The sequence below is a fragment of the Bradysia coprophila genome, unplaced genomic scaffold, assembly GCF_014529535.1.
Source record: "Bradysia coprophila strain Holo2 unplaced genomic scaffold, BU_Bcop_v1 contig_193, whole genome shotgun sequence".
NCBI classification, from domain to species: domain Eukaryota; kingdom Metazoa; phylum Arthropoda; class Insecta; order Diptera; family Sciaridae; genus Bradysia; species Bradysia coprophila.
In genome coordinates, this window is record NW_023503456.1 from 2,567,393 (window position 1) to 2,585,141 (window position 17,749).

General features: G+C 34.7%; 1 protein-coding gene across 7 annotated transcripts in view; it reads left to right on the forward strand.

The window, feature by feature from the left end:
- Positions 1-11,760, forward strand: part of LOC119075243 (regulating synaptic membrane exocytosis protein 1) — a 72,717-nt gene extending 60,957 nt beyond the window's left edge. For 4 of the 7 annotated variants that reach the window (XR_005087342.1, XR_005087340.1, XR_005087343.1 and 1 more), the window contains exons 19-22: positions 859-1,042; positions 1,109-1,276; positions 2,244-3,569; positions 9,248-11,760. Coding sequence is in view for 2 of the 7 variants with exons in the window: in XM_037181639.1 (XP_037037534.1) it covers positions 859-1,042; positions 1,109-1,276; positions 2,244-2,378; positions 9,248-9,250 (490 nt within the window). In the remaining 5 variants the exon portion in view is untranslated. Of the gene's footprint in view, positions 1-380; positions 409-858; positions 1,043-1,108; positions 1,277-2,243; positions 3,570-9,247 lie in introns of those variants that run through there. The other 3 variants (XM_037181639.1, XR_005087344.1, XM_037181640.1) reach the window with 3 other exon arrangements.
- The last annotated feature ends 5,989 nt before the right edge of the window (positions 11,761-17,749 follow it).

The window sequence follows — 17,749 nt, forward strand, 5'->3', positions numbered from 1 at the left end:
TTTTTGAGAGAGAATTCAATACATGTTTGCTTAACCAATTTCAAAATTATTCGACATATTCCCCCTATCCGTCGAAACGACCCAGTCGTCGTATTAGCATCTCTCTGCTTTTTTCATTATTATATTGAATTGGCTCCGTTCCCTCACAACAATCTATTACAATAAAACAATCTTCACAACCGTACTCGTGAAAGCTGCAAGCAATTGTAACACACGTACATATACTTACAATACTTCAGTCGCCTCAGAGATGACACCCTTAAATGATTGAAATCGACAAAATTTGCACGGTATTTGTGGACTGGACAAGGACGTTTAGTTCTAAGTATTTTTATTTTAAATGTTTGTGCTGTTCATGTAGACTGGCCTTGTTGTATTAGATTGTCGCCTTAGATTCATTTTATTTTTCTAGATCTATATCTCCCTGTACAACAACGGAATTTTTAATCAGAAAATTGTGTTTTTACTTCAACTTTTTTAACATCTTGTTTCTGAATCGTTTCATACAGTTATGAACAGCTAAAAGTGTCGCCGTGGTATCAATTTGTCATTTTCATTTAGTCCACTTTGTACCACACTTTCACAGGCGTTTCACATGCGCTTAATTCACAAGGAACGAAGTGGTCTGAAACAAATACGAGATTATAGCACATGGTGGCGCTTTTAGGCGTTCATAACTGTATTGCTCAATCAAACACACAAATTTTATTCTTCACCATTTTGAAGCTCATGCTCAATTTAGAAGATTTTTTTTTTTAATTTTTTTTGTTTCTTTATTTCGTATTTTTTACCGTTGCCTTCCATTACACTAAATACAAACTTTTTCAATTGCATGATTAATTGATGCGAAAAACACAGATGGTCACCGTCTTTGCGCATGGCTGATGGTGGACCGTTGTCCGATTTTATTGACGGTTTGGGTCCGGGTCAGTTAGTCGGACGACAAGTTCTCGGCGATCCGTCTAGAGGTGATATTCAATTGTCAATGTGCCATCAAAAAGGTTATCTGGAAGTGGAGGTCATACGAGCAAGAGGATTACAAGTAAATATTTCGATGTTAATGACAGTCCACAAATTTCGAGGTTTCTCAATAACTTGAAAATTTCAGTCAAAGCCTGGTTCGAAAATTCTTCCCGCGCCTTATGTAAAAGTATATTTAGTGTCTGGTAAAAAATGTTTAGTTAAAATGAAAACAACGACTGCTAGAAAAACATTAGATCCATTATATCAACAACAATTGGCATTTCGAGAACCGTTTGCTGGGTGTATTCTGCAGGTAAGAATAATTGAAGTCAGGAAGAACATTACGCAAAACATAGTTTCTTAGTTCTGTCTGCCTTCAGATAAAATTACGCTAGCTATGCACATAATGACGCGAAGAAGACCTAGTTAACATTTTTATTTTGTTCTTCCACTGTCGAACTTGACAGAAGAACAATAGTAGTAATTTTAATTGGATCTCTTTCACGTCGATATGTAGGTTAGGGGTGGTCGATTTTTTGGGATCGGAAATGGACCCCTCCAGAAAAAATTCTAGTGGCCCATAGGTACCAAAAAGCCACATACAAACTTTTTTCTTCATCATCTCCGGGTTGCGAAAAATCAAAATTTGAAAATTTTCGAGTAGCCGATTATTTCCCTTTCTAAAAACCACCGTGACCAGGTTGAACATTTTTTTCAACCTTAAAACAGCATTTTATCTTTCTATGAGGTCCCTTCTAACATATAAAAAAGAAAAAAAATTGAAAAAGTTTGCTGGCCGAGTTTTTGTGAGTCATCAAGTTTCGCTTAAGTCCGATTACTAATGTAGGTACACTAACACTTAGTTATTGCTCTCTTTAAGAGTGATGATGACGGTATGTCCTGCTTGACCAGAGCCTGATAAAATCAAATCTAACTTCAAACCTGTCAAGTTACCGAAAACTAGCATGTCGGGCTAGTCATTTTCTGATTTTCAAATCAGTTCTCTCTGTAGCCGTAGATGCTATGGATTCCGCTGCACCAAAAGGTGCGGTCGTAAATATTTTTTTCTTTTGTGGAACCTTGTTCAAACTGAGTAATGCTATCCAAAGTGCATCCACATGTTTAATAAAAATTCATTCAACCGAAACGTGAGTTACGTGAGCAAGAAAAACACTTTCACGGAGGAGCGGATACTAATTTTTTCGGGAAATTTACTTTGAATCATCTGCACAGCATTAAAGGTTTCGATAAAAAAAACATTTTCTTTTTTCGTTTAACAGGTTACTGTTTGGGGCGATTATGGTCGCATCGAGGGAAAAAAAGTGTTCATGGGTGTTGCCCAAATTATGCTGGACGATTTAAATTTATCGAATATTGTCATTGGATGGTACAAATTATTTGGAACAACATCACTGGTCAGTGGACCACCCAGTTTGGGTCTATCTAGACGTTCTTCATTAGCATCACTCGACTCACTTAAGCTATAAAACCAAATGAAGTCATTCATGTACCGTTCGTTTTTTTTGGTTCCGTTTTTTATTTTATTCGAATTTTTCTTTTTGTGATTTTGTCAATTGTCCAGTTATTCCACCGCTCCAATCCATTTATTCAAGGCGCAAACACAAACATCATGTAACCATAAAATTTGCTGTGTTTTTGTTGTACGCAAATACCATCCTACTATCAAACTGGACTCTAAATTTCATTTATTTTTTTACTGAAATCTGCAATGACGTAGAACACTGACCTAACAATTTGACCTAGAACAAAAGTCTTCAGTCTCAAGGACACGTATGTCATGCATGCATAACATTTGACAACAAAGTCTATCAATTCGAAAAATGACACAGACACAAAATTGAGATGCGGGAAAGGTAATTGTGCATCACATTTGGTCGCACGTCTCACTGTGATTCAAATGTGACCACCGGATTTTCGTATGACATATTTTACGTGCAAAAGTTTGTTTGCATCAGGAAATAGTGTTATCCAGATGGTGATCATAGATGAATACGCATCGGCATAAAAGTCATATAACCGGCCGGTGATGTTATTTGAGTTTTACATAGCTGATGCGACTGACATCCTTTTTGTAATACAAAATATTCCCGGAACAACCAGACTGGCTGGAAGTGTAGGAAAAACAGACACACAAGGGGTGGAGGTGTTTGAAATAAATGTACCTTTCCCGAGACTCCTCAGTTAAATTCACTTTTGCACTTGTGTGGTAAGGTAGTTTTCACGTCAAAAACGAACATTTTAAAGCTGTAACTGTACAGTCACTCTCTCTCTTTCTATTTTTGTTTTTTCTCTTACTTAATTTGAACTGTTGTTTCCTTTTCTATATGATTTAACTCTTTATTGTGTTTGTAATTTATTGTGTTTAACAACTGTTGATGTTATACAAGATCGATACAGATTTGGCGTATCTATTAGACACTACGTTCATAATTTAAATTTTGATCAATTTTTTCTATAAATCTGTCTAACATCCACTTCTAAGAAAGAAAAAGAAAACCTAAAAATAGAAATCAAAATTTTACCACTTATCACTAGAAAAATTATTTAGTAGACTCTCGGATCGTCTTTCCCGTTCTAGTAAATAGGTATGTCACATAGTAATTGCATGTTGGTAGAGTAATCTATTGTTTTCGTCATCAAAATATTGTGGTGGTCATTTAGTCAAATCAGAGTGAAAGGTCGTAAGCACACCACCATTTGGCGTTCCAGATATCGACAATTATTCTGCATTTTGTGTTGTAGTTTGATTTGTAGATTTGTAGTGCTGCACACGTGAATACAGCAGAATATTGTCGATCTCAGCACGGAAAGTACATCTGACAGCCAGGTTTGTATGAAAATCCAACATAGTAACGAAAATAGTCGTTGGATTTTCATATAAATTTAAATCTTTAGCCACGGTGATCATGAAAATGTCCATTACTGATATGTCGGGCACATGACTACTTTTTTTTGATATTAGTAGAGGGCAGCCCGTGATTAAGAATCACATTAATTGAAATCAAGGCAAAATTTTGATATAGACGAATTTTTCTTTGTTTGGGAGCTGCGTTAATTATTTTTTCACTGTAAATTTGTATTGCTGAGTTAGCTTAGAGTCTCACCTTTCCAACGATACCAAACGTGCTGTGTTTCAACATGGACAAATAACTTTCTTACGTACCCAAGCTAGTCCTTAGGTAGCCCTTAAGTCCGTATGAAAGTTATTTGTCCATGTTGAAACACAGCACGTTTGGTATCGTTGGAAAGGTGAGACTCTAAGCTAACTCAGCAATACAAATTTACAGTGAAAAAATAATTAACGCAGCTCCCAAACAAAGAAAAATTCGTCTATATCAAAATTTTGCCGTACACTTGATTTTAATTAATGTGATTCTTAATCACTAGGCTGCCCTCTACTGATATCAATAAAAAACGAGCCGTCAGAACAGTCGGAGCGTTTGCTGCGACTGAGCCCCGTACAAACCCGTACATCTATTGCGTACGTGACCCTAGTTCGTCCGTCGCCCTACTCTTACCGTAAGCCTACTGCGCCCGTAAACGTCGGTAAAGTAAAATTCTTATGAAATGTGTACGTCTTAAAAATTGCGCATAGCGCAATTACGAAGCCCCGTACGACGTTCCTTTCAAATGTAACACAAATTTCGAATTGACCTAAAATTAAGTAAGTATCATTTTCACCGATTTATATTGATTTTACAAAAATCCAAAATGGCGGCCGACGGCCATTTTGTTAGGAGGTGGAAAGTAGTACGGCTGCTTTACATTCGTTAGTACCTTTCAAACAAAAAAAAATCATGAAATTCGGTCAAAGTTTACTCGAGATATTAACAAAAAACACCACCTTCACTGTACGGCCGAGTAGCCACATATAAGCTCACTCCAAGAGACCTAGCTCACGCTCCGGTGAATCGAATGTCATAAACTTTTTTTTCTCTGATTGGTACGGTCAATACCTATCTAATAAAGCAAAATCCATCTAAATACGTTCAAATGTGGCCAACCTACAAGCAAAAACGGCTTGCCGCCCTGTACCTAGTTCACACCAAGGGGTCTAACTCACGAGTCGGTCATCCAATTTTCATAAACTTTTTTTTTGTCGATCGGTATTGTAAATACCTTTCATTTGACGGATCACTTACAAGTGTAGTGCTTAAATGTCTGGAGATATCGTCGAAAAACAGTTAGGCACTTATTGGGCCCCAGCTCCGAAAGGGTCGACCCAAAATCGCCCATCTTCGAACTTAGCCTCACTATTTTGACTATCTTTCAGGGAAAAAATTTTTTGAAATCGGATTTGATTTACTCAAGATATCGACGTGACAGACGGACGGACAGACGGACGGACGGACGGACGGACAAAATTTTTATTGCGGATTCGTTATCTATGAACATAGGCAAACACTTTGCCCTTACCGTCTGCTTCGAATTCCATCAATTACACACGGCATCGTAATCCTATAAGCCCCTTCGCACTTCGTACGGGGCTAAAAATCATGTGCCCAACATAAATGGACATGGACATTTTCAAGCTCACCGTGTAGCGGTCAAGAAATGAATATTTTAAAATTCCAATGGGTTGTGATTTTCGCCATTTTAAGAAGAAGAAGAATGACGTTTCAGGTCTATGACGCTCAGTAAATACACAATTTGGGAAACTATTTATGTTTCAGGCATGTAGTATACGTTGAATAAATTGGTTTATTGAGTCTATATCTCAATTTCAATAGATCATTGAAGTGAAAAATCAAAAAGAAAATGTTAACATTGGCGCTGGCGATCATTCTCGACGGCCAAACCATGAACTTTCATCACAACCCATTATATCAAATTAAGAGACCGCGTTCACTTTTAATTGTCAATTGTATAGGTCTGTTCATGAAATGTCAATCTCCATACATAGAGAAGCCAACCTTCAACCTCACTTTGAAGTTTTAACGAAAGAATTTCTTTAAGAGCTAAACCACATCGCAACTTTCTGTCGTGAAGTGACAGTTTTTACATTGACATTTTTAACGTTGTCATTTTTGACATCTGAAAAATTTCGTCATAACCCACGGAGGGGCTGAACAAAACTTAAATAGAGTGGCCACACCACCTCTGAATTCTTTTGATATTCTTATTGAGGGACTCGAGTACTATAAGGAACCACATTCAGTTCGCAAAATTTTCCAGCCATTTCGGAGAACCGGCACTCATGGCCGCGCGGGACCGACGAGTCAATTTGAATACAGATTGTTATCGCAACGGATAGAGGGACTAATTCTAAGCTAATTCGTATTGAAATGGCTCCCCTCGACAAGTTGACCACGTAGCTACAGCTAGCTAAAGTCGAAAATTCGACATCTTTGAATGGTGATATGTGCAAGACGAAGAATGTTTGAAACACTTTGCATGGCGATATTGGTAGAGGATTCCATGCTCTATTAAACGCCGAGAATGGATTTTACAAAATTTGTCTGAATTGTGCAATATTTGAAAAATTTTATTTTCACCTTCCTTCCTTCCTTCACCATCCACAGACGACATAACCTTTGTTTTTTGCAAAAATTTTGAGGCGCCGTATAATTATAGTGACAGCTTTCAAAAAATTTTACGTATTGAAGCTGCTTCGCGCTAATTTCGGCAGCTCATTTTTCATGAGAAATTGTTTAGGTTATGTTGTCTATGGATGAAATTTGACAATTCATACGGCCTTGGAACAGACCTATAGAAAACGTGAACTGTACTAAGAGTCATTATACCTGGAGAGGAAATTTCGAATAAAATTACGTGAAATATGTGGTCCCAACATGAAATACGAAATGTATATTGGTATGTGTGTTTGCCCTTTTATTTAAGAGGGTAAATTGAACTATCAAAAGCGAAAAAGCGTCAAGTATTGGTGTAAAATTATACGAAATGTGTATCTTATATACAAACTGATGTGGGGACCACATTTCGTCGCACAAATTTCCTCTCTAGGTATAATTACTCTAAGGAACTGTACACAAAACTTGTCTTTAAACAATTAAATTTTGAACAATATTACAGTGCTACAGTAGCCTTGATGTGATATTTACGACAATACTGTAATATTATTCAAAAATAATTGTTTAGAGACAAGTTTTGTGTTAAGTTTGAAAACGTGAACTTGGTTGAGGTTATGACGAAATTTTTCAGATGTCAAAAATGACAACGTCAAAAATGTCAATGTCAAAACTGTTACTTCACGACAGAAAATTTCGATGTGGTTTGGCTCTAAATTACGGTTATGTTTGCTTCTGCGGATGACAGTCGGTTGTTTTCGGCCTGTTAAAATTGGTTTCTCCCGTTTTCGACCTATTGCGGAGATGTTCAAATAAAAAAGGTTTCTACCCTTGTTTCGACCTGTGAGATAATGCTATAAGCATCTTGTGGTGCTCTCAGATTATGACGTATCATTGATTGTGTAAATTCCAAATTTGACTAAATGTAAACTATAATATCATTAAACTCATCCAATCATAATTAATTTAAGCAATGTTCATGTATTATACGTGTGTTAGATGGGTAGTGGATCATTTTTTTCTTCTAATCATTACCACATTTTGTGTCAGTCAGTCATTTATTTTCCATTTGCAATATATTTTTTTGCAAATTATTTACGTCACTTTACGTCGCCCTTGCCTTAGCAAGATCATAGTAAATATTTACTAAATCGTACAGTCCACATGGATCACATCTTTATCCATGAACTGAACTGCAGCAAAATGGCGTATAATATTTTCGAAAAACAAGCCCAAGACATTTGATAAATGGATCAACTGGAATCATTATTTAAATTGTTCGTTTGTTTAATACTGAAACACTTATTTCGAACCCTAGTTCTAGTATCTTGTGCACACAGTTTTGAAATGTTGATTTTTTCAACACTAGCCAAATTTTCCATACGAGTGAAGCGAGGTGGAAGTCTGTCTTATTTCAATTCTCGGTGCCAGAAATTTAGTTTTCAAACCGTTGGGACAATGAGGGTTTTCAGTCTTTCCAATTCTGTATGGTCTGTAACGAGTGTTGAGGAATTTCTCGCCGCGTCATTCACAATAACCCACAAAGTGACATTTTCCTTATACAGAATGTGTCATTCTGTCAATTATTGTGAATGACGCGGCGCGAAATTCCTAGCAGTAAAGGTACTCTTTAAGCCCACAGTGTTTGCCAATGTAACAATATGGCCCGTGGTATTTCAGACAATCTGCGCGGGCACAAAATTGAAACGAAATAATTTGCACCGCCGCCGACCACTCTTCATCAAATTTTCAGATTCATCCATTTATCAAATGTTTTAGTTATTTTTTTGTTCGTACATGCTACGAGGACGCAAAGAAACGTCCCCTTGCATGAACAAAACTATTGTGTATCTATCTGTCTTGGACGTTTGATTCGAGGCAATTCAGCATGGAGCCATATTCCATATTATACAATAAGCGACGTAGCCTAAATAATCAATTGCAAGTCGGATAAAAATTCCAAAAAAGGTTACACGTTTTCTTTTTGTAAAAAAAAAATGAAATGTGTCGTTGAACTTCTGACCACTCTTTAATATCCAATTACTTTTGGTTGTTGCTGTCCAAGAGATTCCGAACTCGAAAACCAAATATCGATTTTGGTTGTCTACCGTGTCCATACGAACATCTGTCGACCTGTTTTTGGGTAAACTCCGTTGTAAATTCTACCTTCACTCTTCCAAATGAATCGGCTGTTTATTGTCGAAGTTCTTCAACTTTGAGTGGACAAATTATTTTTTTTTTCTGTATGACATGGCAACTCTACAGCCAAAAGTAGAATGGCAACCAAAGAAAAGTTTTTCCCTAAATTTACCAGGATAGTTCAACTGTTCCGCAAATCCATTGATCATTCGAATCGGATGTGGCTTGAATCTTGGTTGTCCGAAACATTTACAAATTCATTCTTATTAAGTACATCTTCGACATTTTTCATTTGTAAATGTGCAGTTCACAAATACAATTTCTCCGGCTATGTCGACAGCGGTACTATATAGAACACAATATATCATTTTCCACACCGCAGGCAACTCTAGCGAAACATAATTGAAAATGAAATTTCAAGTCATCATATAAAACCGGTATTTATATGACTAAAATTGGCCTGTTGAATGATTCGGTAAAATAACGGTTTGCAATCCAAGACAGATACGTACAAAAACGATTTCGCTTTTTTCTATTCGTTGTATTATTATATGAAAGAGAGATAGACAATTCAATGGAAAATTTCTAACTTTCAGTAAATCTACACTGCTTCTTGGACAAAGAAAAAAGACACTCTTCAGAGACAGATGGAGAGAGAGAGAGAGAAAAAATATGTATATACTAAAAAGAAGAAAATTATCCTAATCAGTAAAGAAAACATACATAAAGCCTTCCAAACAAAATATATTATTAAAAAATAAAAACTAAACTCCTTTAAATAAAAAAAAACGATTGAACGTAAAAAAAGAGAATAAAGTAATAAAATAAAGAAACTACTGCATGAGACATAAGGGGAAAGAAGGTTTTAAAAAGAGGAACTTCTTTGTAAATAATTAAAAGGAAATGTTAGACAAACAAATAATAAATTTATTGTTGAACATTAAGATTTTATAATTTACTTTGAAATAATTTGCCTTGAATATCATCTAACTAAAAACCCATTATTATATGAGTTTTTATTTCAATTTTTTCCGTTTTGCGGTTTGTACAGACACAATTAATTCTATATTTTGATAAAACAAAGAAAACAAAACAATGAAGACAAAGAAATTTAGCTTAAAAATAAACTTAACAAATTGTCATACAAAAATTTATAACAAGACACACGATAAAGAAAGCAAGGAAAAAAATAAATTAAACTAAAAGAAAAATATTCAAAGCCAAAAAAACCATATCTTGAAATTTCTATTTACAACCAAAATATTTAAAATTATAAATTAACTTTAAATTTAAAAAAATGGATTAAAAATTTGAAGAAATAAGAGAACATAGTCTGGGTGTTTATGTCATCTTGTTGGATTCCGAGATTCTTATATGTCGTATTCTGCTTGGGATTGTCGGAAATGTTTCAGAACTAAAATGGTTTAAAAAAAACAAGTTTTTCCGATAATTTTACCTATCGATAAGTCAAGTCACTTAAACTGATCAATTTTTTTAAAATAATAATAAAAAAAGAAGATTTTGTTCGTTCCATTCGATGAAAATGTATGAAACTGTCAAATTTTGTGTGTGTCACCCTCGTATCTGCATCTGCTTGACCTCCTTGATTCTACCCGTATATCAAAGTGTAGCAACATTTATCTCGCGCTTCGTTCTGGCGGCAACTTCACACAGTAGTAAATGCTTATTGAAATGGGTTGTGATGAAAGTTCATGGTTTGACCGTCGAAACTGATCGCCAGCGCCAATGTCAACATTTTCTTTTTGATTTTTCACTTCAATGATCTATTGAAATTGAGACATAGACTCAATAAACCATTTTATTCAACGTATGCTACATGCCTGAAACATAAATAGTTTCACAAATTGTGTATTTACTGAGCGTCATAGACCTGAAACGTCATTCTTCTTCTTCTTAAAATGGCGAAAATCACAACCCATTATTGTGTTATCGAGCAAAACGAAAAAACTTATATCGTGAAATACTTTCAGATCGTTCGAGAACTTGCGTTTATTTAAGTCGGAGTTTATAAACAGCGGGTCTCCGACACTCAATAGACAAAATATAGTTCCAGACATATTCTGAAATGCTTTTTAAGCGAACACTATTCAATTATCCATAAAATAACTCCCATCTCACTACTCCAATATTATTCATCTACTTAACCTCAAGAATTGTATTCTGCGTCGACCTCACTCAAATTTCAAAATAGTATTTTTTGCTACGAGTGATGAAAAGTGGAATTTTTCAGGACTAGTTGGACAAGCTTCCGACGGGTCCTAAAAAGTTCCGCTTTCATCAATAGTTACGAGCTATGAGAAGTTGAACTTTTCGATGATAGTTTGCGTGTCGAATTCCGTCGAATTTCAGTTTTCAAGCGCAAAAAAAAATTGTTTCGCCTCTACAGTCTACAAGCCAACGCAGGTTTCCTATAGGCTCGACACAAATGCGATACTGCTTTTCAAACAAAGTTGAATGGAACGAGCGTCTTCCACATAAAATAGTTATTAACTCATACCGGTTGAATCTTTGTGTTAGTTTCTTGTGGGTAAATGTGTGATTAGCTCGTGAAGGAAAGAAGAAGTTGCGTAATTTAATTCGGGTAGTTCAAAGGTGAACCCGTTCGAATAGCAACCAGATTGCCTTTTTTCAGACAGACAGTTCCCATATTTTTTTTAAAAATATTTTGTTAATCAAAAATACTTGTAATCCCACGGATGACCTTTTTTGTAACATAACCGCATGAACTAATGGCGACGGAAATCAGATTTTTTTAATAAAAATATAAGAAAAAAATATCTAAATTAAAAAAATGCTTCTTTGGAATTGACAAATTATAAAATTTAACTACAAAAATAAATTAAAAATTTAAAAATAAAATTTAAAAACGAAATGGAAACTTCAAATAATAAAAAAGAGAAAAGGTAAGAAAGTCAACCCTCAACACAGAAAATCTTAAAATATTATTCATAAAAATAAATAAAAACTCATATAATTACATTATTATAAAGGAAAGTACAGCTTTTTTACGATAAAATACTTAGCAAAATGATACCACATAAATTTAAACAAAAAAAGAAGAAAATTTAAAAAAATTAAAGAAACCAAAAAATATTAAAAAAACCACCAAAGTTTAATTTTCAAAATTTTAAACTGAGAAAAAAAACGACAACTAACCGAAGAGAATCATTTTGATTGCACTCAATTTGAAATGTATAAGAACAACAAAAATGTTAAATTAAAAAGAAACCCTAACGTAGCTACATAACAATCTAAATAGAAAAAAACGTCAAAACAATTATTATGATTTCCTCCGTAAAGTTGATTTAGTTCTAGTGCTTATGTCATCTCGTCGTATTCAAGGTTTTTAATTTGTGACAGTTGCGATCAAAAGTCAGACTATGGCATCTGTCAAAGTGACGCTTTAAACGTCAAATGTAAATAAATCTTCGAAGTGGTCACAAAATCGTTGATTTTTCTTTTATGATTTGATTTGACAGGAAAGGTATGGACTATCTGTAATTATTTCACTTCTAGTCAAAAAAGCCACAGAAAGTCCATAGATTTTCTTTCAAATCATTTCACGGCCCACTGTATGCTTAGCTTAGTTCTTTTTCACTCATAGAATTAAGAAAAAATAAACGAAACTAATTCGCTTATTTATTGTCGTTTGACGTTTAAAACATCACTGTTGCTGGCGGGATCCGTATTGCGGTCGTAAAAATGAATGAGCAGTCGAGACGTTCGTGTGAATGGCTTATTGGAATCGAATGTTCGAGCAGCTATAATTTTATATGTAATAATGCCAGTGAGAATGTGTCTTCAAGCATGGAAATTCAAGTAAACTTACGTTTATGAAACGACCACAATCCGGCCTTTCAATTCATTAAGGACGTTATACAATTAAATCGAATTTAAAACGCTTACGTCGTCTAGGTCAAATCAAATTTTTCATTTTACGTAAAAAGACGTGCTCATCCCGCGATGACTTTCTGGGAAAGAGGACTTTGACACTCCGATCCGCGTGAAGTCGCATTCGATAAGCGCGTGCCAGTGATTCTAACTGTAACTTATGTGAAGCTGCACATGACTGTATTAGGAGCTAGTTCAGAAACTCTTCGTTAAGTTTCACTGGTGAGGATTTTGACACTTCTTTCATAAAAAATATGTCAAAATCTTCACTTTGGGTAACGAGTTTCTAGTTACTGAACGAGTTCTAGTGATGCTAGCAGTAACAGTCACTTTGACAGAAGGAATACATCGAAGTTTGGAGTGCGTACAGTAATGCCGGTGAAGTTTACTGTGAAAATTTTGACAGCTTTACCCATCTAATTTATAGACTTGTCAAAATTCACTGGTTAACGTTAACGAAGAATTACTGCACGATCTCTTGATCTCGACTGACACATTTATCTTTCTCTATAGGTAGTTTCGGTATTTTATCTGTTTCGTTTAAGCGAAAAACTAAAGTAATTCGAGAGAAGAAGCAACATTTTTTGTCAAACTTTTTTTTATTTGCATGAGAAAGACCCACTTACCGACATTTTATGGAGGCAATACAAAATGAAAACGATAACTTTAGGGACTTTTGAGTCACCGTTTTTAAATTTCATTTAAATTTGTATAGTGGTTCCATGATTGGTGTACGTTTGAGATAAATTACTAAATAAAAGTGCTAAAATGGCGGCTGGACGAGTGCTGGTAAAGTCAACCGAGCTACTTTTGAGTTTTTCGTTTTACAAAGAAAAAACGGAAAATTACTGGAACAACCGGTTTACCAGTACCAGGACATATACTTTTTCATACTATGTCACATAGATCCAATTTTTGTAGAAGTAATTTTTTATCCTACGGGAGCTTTTCGTGACATAAGCACCTAGACTAATTATGTGTTTGAGAAATTAAAGAATTTAAAAAAAATTCAAAACAACAAAGACGAAGAACAAAAATCGAAATATTTAAAATATACCACGAAGATGCATAAAGAACTTACCTAAAAATAAATAAAATAAAACTCGATCGGTTTCTATGAACTTATTGTCTTGTTCTAGTTACAACAAACATTGTTCCAACTTTTGCTTTTTGCTTGTGTTTGTGAAAGTAAGTTTTTCGAAGGACATTGGCGACAATATGTAGGAAACTATAAAAGTTGTCGCATTCTTTCATAGAAGGCGCTGTATTCCATTCTCAATTTGAAAAGATGGCGGCTTTTCCAACAGTCTGAATCAATTCTGGAATCGGCGAACGACAATGTTGCAACAACAGGTTGCGTAACCGTGGATTTACATAGCAACGTAAAAGTGACAGATGCAATGTTTTTTAAATACTGCAACCCGAAATTTCATTCATAAAATTAAAATTATGAATGAAATTTCGAGTTGCCGTATGAGAAAATTTTTGCATCTGTCACTTTTACGTTGCTATGTAAATCCACAGTAAGATCATCAAGCTTCACGACTTTGGTAGTTATGACGTAACGCAAATACGATTTATTTATGTCTAGCCTATATTTAGGCGAGGTATCAATTAAGCATCTAATTTTCCTCAAGGAGTATTTGCACACTTCGAGTCGTGATTCGGAAATTGCATACTTCGAGGCGTGGTTCGAAAGTCACACTAGTCCGGTGGTACAGACTGCACTTGTTATTGGCCGTAGAAGGGGCTGTTATTGAGGTTCTCTAAACAAACGAACTAATCAAATAACTCTGCAAAATATTTTACGAATGTGACAAAAAGGCCGCACTCGATGAGCTCAATTTTACGAAGAAATTACACGAGATTTGATTTTACGAAATCACTGGAGCTTTGAGTTATGGCCAAAGTTATGTCGAAGTCTTCTGAGTACAATATGGACAGTTTTTGTACTTTCTTACTGATTGTCGTTGGTGTGAAAGAGTAAATTAAAATCAACTTCAACCGAACGGATTATTATCGGATATTAGGAAGTGAACACTTCAGTTACATTGGATCAATTTTTTTCGTTCGCAATTTACGTTTATGCTCGGTTTTTTCTGTTTGAAAGACGAAACGTTATTTTAACCACACAACACAAAAAAACAAACGAACCATATCTCACAATGAAAGTTTAATGAAATGAAGAAGAACAAAACAAAACAAAAGTAAAATAATTAACCAAAACATTTATCATTAAATATTAAATAAAGAAAGAAAACAAAAAAAATAAAAATTAAATTAAATTAAACAGAAAGAAAACTACTTCCGATACTTAGTACATTTTTTCATATTATAAATTATAGTGTTTATCCCGAGTATTTTATACATACAACTACAATCATTCAAAATAAGAATAAAAAATAAAAAAAATAAATAAAAATGGAAAAGTATAATGGAAATAAAACGTAAATTTTGATATTACAACACAATTAGAGCTACACACAAAACAGAAAATTTCTTACGAAATTCATTTACAGTTTTTAGACAATGTCAAAAGCTCCATTAACCTCGACCATGAACATTTTCCGTATTGCTGCAATTGCCAAAATCCGTCCATTGCTTGTCGTGATTATTCTATGGCAAAATGATTCGGCGAAAAATTTATGAACCAATTTAAGAGCTCTCAGGCGCTTCGTACTGCATATTCACCAGAATCCTTCTTGAAAAACTTACCACCACAACTTGCAATAAAAATTAGATTTGTTCGCGGCAGTTCTGAGAAAACTCGCCAGTTTTTCGTTAATTCAGGCAGAACTGGTTGCTGCGGTCGTACATTTTTCAAAAAGAATTTTTCTAAAAAGTTATTGGCAAAAATGCAGTACAGAAAGAGCGCCGTGATGTAGGCTTTAAAACAAATCATCCGTTCCTCTTAACTTAACATAAAACATTGGGTCTGAGCTGAACGTGGGCTGGACATGCCCCACAAGTTCGATATATTGATTTACAATCGCTAAACCGAACTGGTGTGCATACGTTATTTTGCACCAGCTGGTCACATACAATTCCAAATGGGAACAGCTGGTGCAAAATAACGTATGCACACCAGTTCGGTTTAGCGATTGTATTTCACGATTTAGTAAAAATTGCTAAAAATTATCATGATAATCAAGGCCATGTTTGGAATTCGGATGCAGTCATATTTGGCATATCTGTCATATGGCGGTCATATGTATTTCAGTAAGTTTTCCCAAAGTTACAGTCTAAAAATGCAGAACTCTTTCTTCATAGAACAGTCATAGAGGCTTGAAATGAGATGAATATTTACGTTTTATGGTCAGGGCAGGGTGCGCTTCGTAGTTTTTTTTAGCTATTTTTCTATAATTTTGTCCCGCGGCAATGAAATAACTATTCATACAATTCTATTTAATATATTGCAGAATAATGCACACGCTCGAACTTTAGACACCCTGGAAAGTAGTAAAGGAGTCGAGGGTTACCTCCAAATAAAATTTAGAAAATTTAATTTTTGATTTTTAGAAATTTATTTGCAGGTATTCCTCGACTCCTTTACTGATTTCCAGGGTGTCTAAAGTCGACAAGTCACAGTAACCGGCAAAGTGTTAAAACAGTGTTAAACCTGCTCGAATATACCGAAAATAGTTGCCAACGTCCTTTGGAGCAGTATACCAAAAATCACCAATGATTTCTTGAACTCGGAAAAAATGTGGTCCCTGTGATTGTTAGTAAAAAAATTACAATGAAGACAGTTGCAGCATAACATAACACCGATATCACCAAGAGAAAACAAGAAATTTGTTTTTTGTTTCAAAAGCATAATGACACTCCACACGACCTTGTACGTTTCGTGGCCTACGAGAAATTTCCATAAGAAAAGTGCACGTTTAAGGTTTTTGGTCACCTCTCACTAGCCACACAAGCTTGGACGAATTTTTTTGAAAGTGGTTTTGGCTTTTCGGGACCAATACCTATCTAGGAACTTATCAAAAAATCCACTAGAAAATGTGTCCGATTTCGGCAGGCTGTTTTTCAAAAGAATCTCTCTGTATGTTTCGGTCCACGAGTATGTTTTGAGTGTTAAATTACTCAAATGTTTGAGAACTTCAATAGGATTGATCGATTTGTTTCAATATTCATAGAATAGAACAGACCGTTGGACAAAATTAAAAATATTTTCGAGGTATTGCTCGATTTGCACTTCGGCTATTTACCTGGCACTAGTTTTGATGTGAAAATAGGTCGTCGATTGGATGAAAACTTTTGATTTGTTTTTCGCTTGAAACAATTTTATTAACAATGATCAAATTTTGCAATCGGTTTTTCGCTTTGATTTGCTGTGTAACACAACAGACCTTGTTGTGTGTCACGTTAGGTTTATAAAACACAATTTCTTTATATTAGGGAGATAGCGATTTTTGTTTTGGGTTGGGATTTACAGTGGTTTCTAAATGTGCATACATAAATTTCGCCTAACAAATGAAAATCTAGATTTTAGCTAAATACGAGCACGCCACTGGCAATGAACCACTGAAACACTAAAACTAAACTTTCATTTGTTAAAAAATGTAGAAACAATTGTGACAGTTAGGATCAAAAAAGTGTCTGTTCAATCTGTCAAAGTGACGTTTTAAACGTCAAACGATAATAAATATGCGAATTAGTCAGATAATCGTTTATTTTTTCTTAATTCTGACAGTGAAATAGAATTAAGCTAAGTATACAGTCAGTCGTTAATAAAATTTTAAAATGCATGGACTTTCTGTCACTTTTTTCGCTAGCAGTGAAATAATGACAGATAGTCCATGCCTTTTCTATCAAATCATACACTTTGAGTCGTCACTTTGAGAGATGGAGTAGATCAAATTTTGATCCCAACTGTTACAATTACAAGCCCCCACAACTTCCAAATCAGTAAATAAGTTGGATTTCACTTTTCCGCGAGTGTAAAACTGTAAAACTATGCGTAATTTATCCAAAATGTGTGTGTGAGTTCTACGTCAAACCTACCGATGAAAATCGCAATCTCTTTTACACCAGTTCAATGCCCAAACTGAAAATAATTAAAAACACAAAAATTAGTTACTTAAAATTTGCTTTTTAGTAAAAACAACCGACACACCAGATATATTTTGAGATATATTTTGCTATGATGTAATTTATTAAAAGTGAAGAGCTTCGACCCAGTA